The sequence below is a fragment of the Gallus gallus genome, chromosome 1 (assembly GCF_016699485.2).
Source record: "Gallus gallus isolate bGalGal1 chromosome 1, bGalGal1.mat.broiler.GRCg7b, whole genome shotgun sequence".
NCBI lineage: Eukaryota > Metazoa > Chordata > Aves > Galliformes > Phasianidae > Gallus > Gallus gallus.
The window spans coordinates 145837332-145850386 of NC_052532.1; the positions used below are offsets into that span (position 1 = coordinate 145837332).

The 13055-nt window shown below is 44.3% G+C and overlaps 1 protein-coding gene across 1 annotated transcript in view; it reads right to left on the bottom strand.

Moving 5' to 3' along the window:
- HS6ST3 (heparan sulfate 6-O-sulfotransferase 3) overlaps positions 1-12227 on the bottom strand; it is a 282173-nt gene extending 269946 nt beyond the window's left edge. The window contains exon 1 of the mRNA XM_015274774.4: positions 11399-12227. Within this exon, the coding sequence (XP_015130260.2) occupies positions 11399-11943 (545 nt within the window). The 5' untranslated portion in view covers positions 11944-12227. The remainder of the gene's footprint in view (positions 1-11398) is intronic.
- Positions 12228-13055: the final 828 nt, after the last annotated feature.

Genomic DNA, 13055 nt, shown 5'->3' on the forward strand with positions numbered 1-13055 from the left:
GCATCTCTGTGGTTCCCATGTCACTCACAAGAATTTTACTTCTACAAATTCTTTTCAATTTTTAAAGTAGTTTCTATTTAAGAAAGAAAAAAAAAGGATTTTTAGAGGGGAGAAAACATGTTTGTTCTTGTAAGAGTCATACATATATTTTTTACAGAACAACTATTTATCACAAATACTTTGAACCACATACTGCAAGTGGTGGTCAGAACTACAGAGCAAAAAAAAAAACTTTCTCCCTCTTCAGGTTTGCTAACTAACTGCCTTTTGTCTCTATGATGAGATCACATTTCCCTCTGTATACGCCAGGATTATCTCTTAACCTATTTACAGATAACTTCTTCACTTCATACCTTCCTAGTCTCATCAAACTATCACCTTTTCTTCCTAGGATCCAGGGACATTAGTAGTCTTCCTTCTTTCCTTCTGTGAGAGGAGGAAAGAGCTGGGACCCATCAACCTTCCTTCACCTGCTAAAAAGGCAAACAAAGCTAGTGGCTATGAAGGTTGCAATACACTATAAGGCCAGAAGAGAGGTAATATTCTGAAAAAAAGTTCCCCTAGAGTCATAGAATTGCTCAGGTTGGAGAAGACCTTAAAGATCATTGAGTCCAACCACAACCTAACTATACTACCCTAAATCTAACAACCCCCCGCTAAATCATGTCCCTGAGCACCACATCCAAAAGGTTTTTAAATACATTCAGGGATGGTGACTCAACCACCTCCCTGAGAAGCCTATTCCAGTGCTTAACAACCCTTTCTGTAGAGAAGTTTTTCTTTACTCTACAGGGCTCACCTTATAGAGCAGGGATTTCAGTATTGCTGACCAACAGCTGATAGTAAAGCACAATTCTTCCAATAACTATCAATGCCAATCTTAAATACCTTCTTCTCCAAGACATAATGAAAGTAGAACAATAAGGCATATGCCATAGAGACTACTTTCAATCATTTAATATTCTTCTCTTAAGATAAACTGAATAAAAATTTAAGAGCAACAGTTATAAAAACTGAGTAGCAGCTTCAGGAAGCAGATAGAAACAGTTACAGAGAATCTGTTTCAGGTAGAGAGAGGAGCAGTGATTTCTCCTTATCAGCTTTTGTGTACTGCTAGGAACAGAGAGAACAATAAAACAAAGAAGTTAGGGCAGATTAAAGTGGTAAATTCAGTTAGCCCACATACGTCTCAGACCAAAGAGCTAAAACTCCCAGAGCCCCACTGAACTTCAGCAGGTCAGAGAAGCTCAGAGCTGAACAATTCAAGCCTGCAGTTCGCTAAACAAGCAGAACAGAGACAAGCACCACTTCAGCCAGCTCACTGTACACCCAGAGCAAGCAAGTACACTGTGAACAAGAAAAGCACATAAGACAAAAGCAGAAGAGCAAGCAAAATAGGGGGAGCAGCAATGTGCGAGAATGGGTAAAGATAGGCTGACAAGAAGTTAAATCACAAGCGTAAGACATAACCTGGATAACATAAGAAATAGCAAGTCCTTCTACTGGAGAGGGGGCGGGGAGTACTAAAACAGATAATTGTGGAAAAGATATCCTTTAGTACCCTACGTGCTTTTGAGCTCTTCTCTTACCTACTCATACACGAGAAAATGAGAAACCTCTAGTCATAGTGCTAAAATTTAGCTCCCAAAAGTACACACTTACAATTTTATTTAAAATATCAATGTAACTACAATAATGTGCTTACTATGAACACTTCCTAATTCATTTTATTTATTTGAAACATTTTCTGTGGAAAAATCTCATAATAGATTGAAATACAAGCAATGGAGCATGAAACAAGAATGATAAACACCTACCATTCCAACTGATCTTCTAATCCGAGCTGCAGTACTGTGTGGCTGCAGTTAAGCTTCTCAGTCAATCTGTTTGTCAGATGCCGTCCATCAGTTTTACTATTACTCTATACCAATGCCCAGCAGCCGTTTAGATGCTTGCTACTGACCCATATCAAAATAGCATTCTTCATCATATTGTCAGGTATCTGACAATTTAATCAAAAGAAAAAGATATACGCTAATGTTAAATAATCTGCAGATGTCAGAGGCAGGGCTACAAAACAAGGCAGTGTGCATTTACATGCTCATTGACCTGCCAGCTTTAGAGTGGGGATATAGGTGATGGAGAACAAAGCAAAGATGCTGCTGAAAAAAAATGTCATGTGTTACAGAGGACCAGAGCACTTCAAGAAAAGCTACGTTCAGTTACTCTGGGCACTCTGCAGAGATACAAACAAGAGGAAACCAACCCCTCATAGAATGACCTGGGTTGAAAAGGACCACAATGATCATCAAGTTTCAACCCCCTGCTATGTGCAGGGTCGCCAACCACCAGACCAGGCTGCCCAGAGCCACATCCGGCCTGGCCTTGAATGCTTCCAAGGATGGGGCCCCTGAATCATTTAGTTTGGAAAAGACCCATAAGAACACCAAATCCAACCATCAACAAACACTACCACATCCACCACTAAACCATGACCCTAAACCCCTCAACTACACATCTGAAACAAAAGTCAGAAAACAGAAAATTTCAGCTAGGTGAAAAGGCAAGCTCTTTTCCTCTATGGGTGGTCAGATACTACAAGATATTGCTCAGAAACACTGAAGTTTCTCCACAGAGCCAAACCCCGTGGACAACGCCCAAAACAACCTGCTCCAGTTCTACTTCTGAGCAGGGAGTTGGGCTCAATGGCTGCCAGAGATTCCATCCTACCTACATAATTCTGCAATAAATAAAAGTGACTAGTAGCAGACAAAAATAGAATAATTCATGGAGTTACTCTTCTTGTCTAAACCGTGCTAAATCAACAACAGAAAAGACATGGCTTGAGCTTAACAAAGACTCTTCTGTCAGGGTTCCAACAGTACGAGAAGGTCGCTTGTGTTTGAAGCCTCTTGGAAGCTAGTAGTCCTAATCCCATAACTAAAAGCGGAGGTCTAGTTAATGGATGAAAAAGTTAGGTGACAACTACACTATGTGGGATTTACAGTACAGGAGCTGAGAATGCCTAATTTCCTATTTGGTTCTCTTACTAAACCACTTATCTGGCTTGAGGAACTGGGGGAGGGCAGAAAGAGAGGGAGGGCAGGGGACATGGAAGATTGTGTAGGACAGAAGCTCAAACTAGCTAGTTCTTAAAGTACTTCATTATATCTACATCTTGCTCTCTCAGCAAGTACAGAAGAACAGGAGAGCTCCAGACCATACACCTAGTTTCATTTGGAAGAAAAAAAAAAACCCAAGCTTCCACATGACATACCTGTGATCCTTCCTTGCCTGGATTCTGCAGCAAGAATTCATACATCCCTGAACCTCTAGGTGGGAACTGGTCGAGCATATATCACTCTATCGTAAGAGTAGAGCAAGTCTGAGAGCGACCTATGAGACTGAATGCATACAAGTCCTTGGGCCCAGATGACACGCATCCCATAGTCCTAAGGGAGCTGGCTGATGTGGTTGCTGAGCTGCTCTCCATCATATTTGAACAAACATGGCTGTCAGGCAAAGTCCCCAGGGACTGGAAAAAGGGAAACATTACTCCCATTTACAAGAAAGGGAGGAAGGAGGACCTGGGGAAAAGGCCAGCGGGAAAGAGAAGGTTGTGAGGAACTTCAATGCAGCCTTTCAATATTTAAATGGAGTTTATAAACATGATGGAAATCAATTTTTTTACACGGGTAGACAGTGATAGGACAAGGGGGAATAGTTTTAAACTAAAGGAAGGGAGATTTAGATTAGATTTTTTTGTTTGGTTGGTTTTTTTGTTGTTGTTTTTTGTTTTGTTTTAAACTGAGAGAGGGGTGAGGTGCTGGAACAGGCTACCCAGACAGGTTATGGGTGCCCTATTCCTGGAGATGTTTAAGGATGGGGCCCTGGGCAATCTGATCCAGTACTGTGGTAGAGGGGTTAGATCTTAATGATCCTTGAAGTCCTGTCCGACCCAAGCCCTTCTATGATTCTGAAACAGCTTGTGCTGTTCATACCACTTACATCTAATAAAATGATTGATTTCTGCTTCCTAAGTGTTGTCTCCCAGTGTCATGGCCCTGAATCAGCATGATCCATGAGCCTGATGTGAATGGCTGGACACCCAAAAACTGTTTTAGACTCATTTGTCTTCTGGCCCAGGACAGGATAGAGCAGGGTGCAGTAGGGTAAGGACCAGAGCTGTTCTTTGCTAAGACTGGCCTGCTGCACATCTAGTTGCATTGTTAGTGGCAGCGTTTTGCTATTTTTTTTTTTTCTTTTTTGCATGTATTTGAGAAAAAAAAAACTAAGCATTTCAGGTAGTTCTATGTGAAGTCAGAAGTTGGATTTGATAATCCTTGTGGGTCCTTCCCAACTCAAGATATCCTATTTTTTCTTTACCTTGCAAGATTGTTGCTGTATTTCTGCTCCCAGCTCTCCTCCGATGTCTTCCAGCCTTAGCCCTTCTTTCAGGCTCACAGCTGATTCCTATGCCCCTCTTTACTTCACCTCCTACTCTTAGGAATTCTTCAGCCAACACAATCAGTTGCTATTCCACTCACCCCCAAATTCTCAGCCGCAGTCCGTATGCAAATAAATGGAAATGAAGTCACGAATTGCAAATAGCTACTTTTGAGTGTGAAAATATACAAAGTGAGATATAAGTTTATTTGCCACTTAAACAAAAGCCAGTGCTAGAATAACAATAGAAATGTTACTTGGTTAAAGAAAAATGTACTCTTTTCTCCTGCATTACTACCTCTAAAATTTCATTTTACATGCATTTAAACTTGCCTAAGTTCTAAAAATGGACATCTAAGACTCAGCAAGCTCTGTCCATTGATACTGTTACACCACATATGAGAATGGGAAAAAAAAACTTTCACAAACCTTAGTTCATTATAATCCCAGGACTGATTAAGATGATCATAACATTGAAGATTAAACTGTTTGTATATCCTATATTCTAGTGTATGTGTGATAAGTCTACAATTTCTTCATTACTGCCAATAAAAAAGCAGCCATCATCCTGGAAATATATTGCATATGTCTACCCATACTTTTTTCCATGAGAATTCTTGATGTGTTCTTGAACTATCAAGCTCCAAGAGGAAATGCTCTCCTGTTACTGATTTTGAAGGCAACATATGAAAACTGCCAGCACACCTGAGGGGAGAAATCATTCAGTTAAAATGGTTCTCTACCCTTTTCATTTAGCTCTAGTGATCACTAGAGCTGAGTTGGCAGAGATTCCCCTCTTCTCCTCCCCTCAAAGCAGTCTCAAAAAAATCAAAGTTAGTTTAAATTTTATCCCTTATTGTTGCCAATGACTGTGTCTACAGATTTAATCTCTATCAGCAGAATGACATGACACAGAAACTTTTCCCACTGCACCTCAAAACAACACATACCCCTAGAACTAAGAAGTGGTTTCAGTATCAGTAATCAAGAGGATTGTAAATTTTAATTCAGGCAGCTAGGTAACAGAAATTAAAAAAGCATCTTATTAACAGAAGAGTTAAGCCAGCTACTATCTTACAATGTACTTACACCATACAGCCCTAGAGGAAGGTACTGACAGTTCCACTCTATTTTTTCCTTCTTAAGATTTTAGTCTGCCTATATTAGAAGTCAAAAACTCAATAATTCCTCATCAGATTGGTGCTAACAACTTCCATAAATACTAGCAGTTAGCAGAAAACATGGAGTTCTCATCATTTTTGTAGTCCCCAAGCACAGCAACCTGCTGAGATTTATTGCAGCAGCTTCAGAGATCTCAAGACAAGACTTTGGGTCAAAGGTTTTCTAGGGCTGCACCAACCTCAACACTGGAGATTCCTATTCCCATCAATCATTTGCCTGCTTCTCCTGAAGGTGGGATGCAGGGCAATCATCTCACAGGAGACAAGCACAGTGGGAGATTAAGTTGGGTAGAATTGTTAGTTGTTTATACAATAAAAGCAAAAGGAAACGCCTTTAGAAATAGTATGAGTTGGCAACATTTCCTGTTAGTGCCTTAAGAAAGAAAACCAATGTTCTAGGAAAAGAAAAAAGTGTGTGTGGGGAGGGGGGGGTGGTGCAGACGGGGGAAGAACTCCCTGGAAAGCAATTCTCAGGAGTTAAATCAAACAAAACATACGTTGCAATGGAATTGAATTCTATTCAATGTTTGCATCAACAACACAGCTACTGAATACAGAACACATTTAAATATGCCGATGACGTAAAGCTAAGGACAGATTAGAACTCAGATCAATTTTGCAAATTAAGTAAGCTGGCAGAAAAGGAATAAAATCCAGTGGGGATGACCATAAAGCTCTACAATTAAATGGAAATTATTGGTTGTATAAAAAGGCAGTGGGAAATGTAAGTAATAGCCTTTGAGAAAAGAAGAAGTACCTAAATCTCAAGCTGAACAGCCAATGTCAGACAGCTGCAAAACAAGCAAGTGTAACTGTACAACCAGAAGGACAACTTGTAGAGTAAGTGATCTGTTCTGCTCCACATTGTATTATATATACAGGTGAAAAATCGTACCCCCACTGAAGCATCGCATTTCAAGAGAAGAACTGGCACGAATCCAGAGAAGTGAAACAAAACAAATGACCTACAAGAAGTACAAGATGAGCCAGATCTGGTTATTTTTTTTCAGAGGGGAAGGCTGAAAAAGAACTTCCTAAGAACTAAAGTATCCAGTAGGCTAATGAAGGGGAAGGGATCAACTTTTCTGCTCTATTCCTCAGAAACGATTCATATTAAGCACTGGAGGGAAGACAACACTGCTTTCTATCAAGAAGGACAATGAAATCCCTGAAGGAATTACCAAAGGTACCTCTGAAGTGACCAACACAAGGACTGACACAATCTACAGTGTCAGTAGCAGGATCTCAAAGCAGTTTCTATCCTTCCTATTCCTTAAACTTAGGAAAGGGAGGAAAAAAAGAGACAAACCTATAAGAGCTCATTGGTTCTAACATTCACTTCAGTAGAAGACACCGAGGTGTGGTAGAGCATTTCTGTGCTTTTTTCCAGTTTCAGTACTAGTAACATTTACAGCTTTTTATTCTCTTCTCCCCATTACCTTCAGCATAGTCTTAATTTTTAATTAGCACTCTTACGTTTTTGTGATGATCGTGGTTACCATGACTGCAAAGGAAGGAGCCCATCTTATGCTCTCATTAGAGCCTTAAAAAGAACTCAATATGACTGCATCAGAAGAAAAAGGAAGCTGCTGGCTTCTATTTACCTCTCCTAATTCTGTAACTCATGGGTTCACTGCTGATTTATACTTCCACACAGCAACACAGTTAAACAGACTCTAAGAATTGGAAAGTATAATAGAAGTGAATTAATGAAAATCAATACTTCAGAAGACTCTACTGTACTGATAATAAAGCTCATGAGGTTTACAGAGTTAGACTAATTTCACTGTTTCATATAAGAAAATTAGACAACAACAGTTTCAATGAAATATCCTTTCGAGTGTGTAGTTCAAAATATTACTTTCCTCATTCAATCAAACTCACAATAATTAATAATGTATAATTATTAATGATATTACAGACAAACAATTGAGAAAGCGTGCCTTAATAAGTAGTCTTAAGGTTCCCTTTTAGTCTACCATACACAAAGTGGAGAGAAAATGAACCCCTATCACCCTCACCAAATTCTACCTGGTAACCTGAGAGGCAATTATCTGGGACCACCTCCTGAAGCCCTGGATAAGGAATACTCCTCATAAGGTTTTCAACATCTAGACACCCATTCCAGCCTTCTGTTGTATTACCCTAAGAAGAACTACCTCTTCCTTCATCGTACCTCAGACCCTTCAGAGTTGTGTTTCTCCACTGTCTAAAAAGGCAGCCTAAAGTCACTCACCCTTCTGCACTGCTGCAGAGTTCTGCACCAATGACTTTCTATTGTTACAGCTATTTTAGAAAGACAGAGAAAATAACCCACATTATAGACATTGGATATAGCAATATATTTCCTCTGAAGTGTATGTGGAGATAGTGTTACTAATGTAGACACCTCCCTGTGAACACAACCACATCCTCATGAGAGAAGTCACAGTGCTTTATTAATGCTAATTATTTCCTTAGTTTTCAGTTCAGTGTTGCAAATAATAATTTACAACTGTATCAACTGCATATTCTTCTCAATATCCAGATAGCAACTTCAGAAACTAATGGCCTTGTTCTGTAAACACCTCAGGTATTTCAGCAGAATATCACATCTTGCAAGTTAAAATATATACAAATGTTTAAAGAAATTAAAGTTTTATAGTTTTTCAGAAGTAACACCATTCAAAAGAATAGCTTTGCTTTTCAGTTGAAAAAACTATAAGGATTTTTAGACTTCAGAACAACATCCAGTATGCAGTCAGTAAGCAACTTCTCGCACTTGTAATGCTATAAAAGGGATAGAAAGCACCACAATAATAACAGAGTGGCAAAGTCTTTGGCTACAGCAAATGAGAACGAGACCAAACACAGCAGCTGTGGACCCAGAAATGCAGGAAAAGAGCAGCTTACCTTTGGAAGGCCTCAGGTAGGTAATCTCCAGCAAGAGATACCCTCACTTCCACTGCCAACCCTTAAAGGAGGTCTGGCAAGGGGTGGATCCTGGGTCTACCACTTCCAGTCACTCAGCTGCATTGCTTACACCTGAGCTCCCCTGGGTTGGCCCTGCCTTCCCACCAGGTGTTCAATCACTGTTTCAGGCCATCACTTAGCATTTCCACTACAACACTGAAGGACCTAAGCTGAACACAAGACACTATGTATCATCACATCATTGCATCACAGATGGAACAGTCCACTGGCATCAAAACCAAGAGTTGGTGCTTGGGCTTGAAAGAGTTCAAAGTTACTGATCCACAATGGTAGCTTCTGCCTATTGAAGTCCCTTCAACAGTCTGATGAGATTTCAGGTGTAAAACATCTCATTCATGAGCAGTGTTTTTAAAAGAATGAATCCAGGGAGAGGTATGCTTCACATACTTCATGAAACCCTTAAGGCCATCCTCCATTCCTCCTCTACCCACCACACAGCCCATATTCCCATGAATTCTAACTACAGTTTTTCTATCAACTCTCCTAAATACCTGTGTTGAAACATAGGACTTAATCTAACATAACAAAATAGCAAATAAAATACTTGATAATGTCAAACAAGATTATACAATGCTCTCACTTGTTTCATCTTGACTTACATTACTATTACCAGCACTGCAAGGAGCAAGTTTCCAAAACACGCAGATCTATATTTGTAGTTAAAGTTACATATATTGAGATTTGAAAGAGTTTATACCTTGCTATGAAGGAAAAAATGAAGTTAGGGATAATCCTCATTGCATCAAGTACATTACACAAGAGATCAAACACGTAATATGATTTGTCCTGCTGTCCCACAAAGAAAATCCAGTGTCATATATTTACCCAAATTAGTCTCATTTTCTGACTCCATAGCAGGAACATTGGAGGAAAAAAAGGATATTCAAGGAAGTCTATAATGCCTCAAATATCCTCAACAGCTTCATAAGACAACTTTAAAAAAAAAAAAAAGAAAAATCACTATGCTCCACTTTAGGCTCATACGATGGTCTCCTGCTTATTTTAGGCATGCAGAAACCTTACACTCAATTTTCAGTTCAGACATTAGAAAGCCTTCAATCCACGCCTCCAATAATACAGTCCTCCAGCAAAGTATTTTAGGCTTGACTCCAACTTTACCAGCAGCAAAGGCACTCGTGGCAGAGACAAACCACACCTCAGGATTATCTGATAGTTCGTTTTAAAACTCCTTGGGAAAAAAAAAAATTGAACTCAAGCCACCTGACTATAAAGAGAAAGCAAAGATAAAAAGTAAAAGGTGCCAGCACAGCATATAACATATAAGGAGCAAGCACTGGAATGATACAACGTCATTTACAGTACTTCCCCCCAGAAAGCTCACCTAGGATGCCACACTAACCAAAGCATTCCCTAACTAAGCAAACAAGAACAAAAATTAACACTTCTCAGCTGTAGCTGGTGTCACTGCTTGTCTTCCTTCGAGCAGAATCATTACTAACAATCCACTGAATAACTCCCATGTCCTCCTTTGCAATTCAACTCAAAGTTATAAATTGACCTAATTTAATATATTTTCCCTTAATTTTAAAGTATCAAACCTGCTATTTTTACCGATTTTACTTCCCATTTGCTATGGTTTTGATTCAAAAATAACACTTGGTTATTTACTTACTAATATTCTCCATATCAGAGGAAGAGAGGATGCCAGGGACAGAGTGCATGCTCTCAGATATTGCTTTGAGCACTGCTCTTTGTCCTCCCTTCCCTGGCTTACACTGCAATTATTCAACATTCCCTGAAGCTGTAGGGTTACCACTAAGTTGTTTTGCACTCCAAGACATTCACTGCGTTTCTCTCCTGCTAGCACATGAGAACGTTCTAAAGTTTTATCCCAAGCTGAATTTTCTTAATATATAAATTGTATGAATTGCCCTGATTGTACCCTGCAAGTCCAGTCCAAGTCGTCAGCCATCAGCATTCTGTTATCCTGACTGGAACAATGCCAGATGTGTCTGGCTTTGTGGTACACAGGGCCTGGTGTCGGTCACATCAAATAAGCCGATAGTGGTTGAGCAGTTGAAGATACTTTCTTGGTGCACGGGGCCAGTGGAAGAGAGCCCCCGTATGCCATTGGGCTGCGTGCGTCTCCACAACACCGCACACAAAATGCTGTGTCAGCGGCCCCTCTGGAAATATAAAGTCTTCAGACTCAAAATGAAGAAGGGTGGTAAAATGAAACATTATCTGAGAAGCCATACAACTGGACGTAGGATTTTCCTTAAGTGTTTTACATATGTTGAAGTTACAGCTGCGTAAAAGTTCGGGAGAATACCTCTGTTCCCTCACTACCACACGCGTTCAGGGGCTATCCTACAAGTAAAGACCGGATCTCTCACATCAACCTGGGAAAACGGCTTAAAGATAGATAAACCTGAACAAAGCTCGCAACCCACTGCATCACCTCGAGCTGTTCTGTACCCACAGGAGCTGCCCTTCGGCCATTTCTCCATTTCAAACTCTTAGATTTGTCGCCAGACCCGACAGAAGCGCGGGACAGGACACGAAGAGAGCCCACACACGCGTACCCCCACGGAGCAGCAGCGCGGCCCACCGCACGAAGCCTGCCTAAAGCCGGGCACCGCTTCGCTCCTCCGCCTCCCTTCGCTGCGGCTGCACGCGCAGGGGATTAAGAGAAGTTTGAGGAGAAACGAAAGCCTCGCAGGCGGCAAAGGGCACCCACAGCTAACAGCCCCGCAGGAACGCGAGCCTTGCCGAGTCATTCGGGGGGCTTTTCGCCCGTTCGCTCCCTCGGGCCGCCCCCGCCGCGCGGCACTGACCTGAGCGTGCGGTTGCCGGCGCAGCCGCGGCGCTCCATGGCGGCGGGCACGCAGCTGGTGAGCTCGGTCCAGTCGGCGTGCAGCCCGCAGCTCCAGCCGGTGGAGAAGCGGGAGAAGAGCCAGGTGTCCTTATCGCCGCCCGGGCGGTGGCAGGCGCACTTCTTCTGCCCGGCGCGGCAGTAGCAGGGCTGCTCCAGGCGGATGTTGCGCACCAGGTGCCGCCCGAAGGTGGTGCCGCCCGTCTTCTGGATGTGCAGGAAGACGATCACGTCGCGGCCCCGCATGTCGAAGCGCACCCGGCGGCACAGCTCCCCCCGCGCGAACGGGAACTTGGGCTCCAGCCGCGGCACGGCGGCCGCCGCCGCCTCCTCCTCCTCGTCCCGCTCCGCCGGGTGCTCCTCGCGGCGGGCGGCGGGGACCGAGGCGGGCGGGCGGCGGGGGCAGGCGGCGCCGGGGCAGGCTGGCGACACGTACTGGTAGACGATGAGCAGGAAGAGCAGCGCCAGCAGCGGCGGCAGCAGCCACCTGTTGAAGCGCTCGTCCATGGCGACGCGCGGGGCACGGCGCGGGCTTAAGCGCTGCCGGGCGCTGGCGGGGCGGCCGTCCCGCCCGGCTCCCCTCCCGCGGCGGCCGGTGGCATGGCCCCCGCGGGGTCGCTCGGCTCAGCGTGGCCCTCCCGACGCGGCCATCCCCGCGCCCCGGCCGGCAGAGGCCGAGGCACCGCGAGCCGCCTCCGCGCTGCCGAGCGGCGGCAGCCCCCAACTCCGCTCCGCTGACAACTCTCCGGCCCGAACGCACCGCTCAGCCTCCCGGGGGGCGGGGCGCCGCCAGACCGCCGACCAATCGCGGTGAGCTGCCGCCGGAGTAGCCAATGGGCGGGCCTAGCACGCCGGGTGAATCGCCAATGAGAGCGCGCGGCGAGGAAACGGGAGGGAGGTGGGAGCCGCTCCTCTCTCCCCTCCAGGTATCAGGCGCAGACCAATAGCGCGCGAGGGGGCGGCGGGACCGCCCAATGAAACAGTGAGGGCGGGGAGAAAGGCAGCCAATGAGAGGCTTCGCCAGGTGAGCGGGGTGTGAAGCCCCCCGCCGTCCCGGCCCGCCTGGTGGGTCTGGGCTCGGGCGCTGCCGCGGCTCTGCCACGGCTCTGTCACGGGCGGGCCCTGCGCCTGCAGCGCGGTGATGGAACGCCGCTGGTAATTACCTGCCTGCCGTGAGCTCCGCGTGTTTGCAAAGTCTGTCACGAACGCTTCATATCCCACACGAGCCTCGAGCAGCTCCGGGATGAGAATGCATTTACATGCAAAGCGCCCGGCGTCAGAGCTGATTGCTCTGAAGGTATTTAATCACGGAACGTCTTTATTTACCGAGGGATTAATTAGATATCTGGCAGTGCCAGAACAACTTTCCTGCTCGGCACTGAAGACAGCCTCCCTCTGGGAGGTCCGATAACAGCAGCACGGCACCTCCCAAGGGACTGTTTCACTTTTAGACTATAAAAGCCACCTCTGTATTTCAATGCGAGGATTGTTCTGTGGAGAGCGAGAGTGTTCGGACAGTCCTTCTGCAAGTGCTGATGAATGTCAGTGGGTGCCGTCGTTTCCACGTGGAGGAATTCAGTGACACCCCTTTGCTTCGCATGCGTGCTTCCATGTCAGAC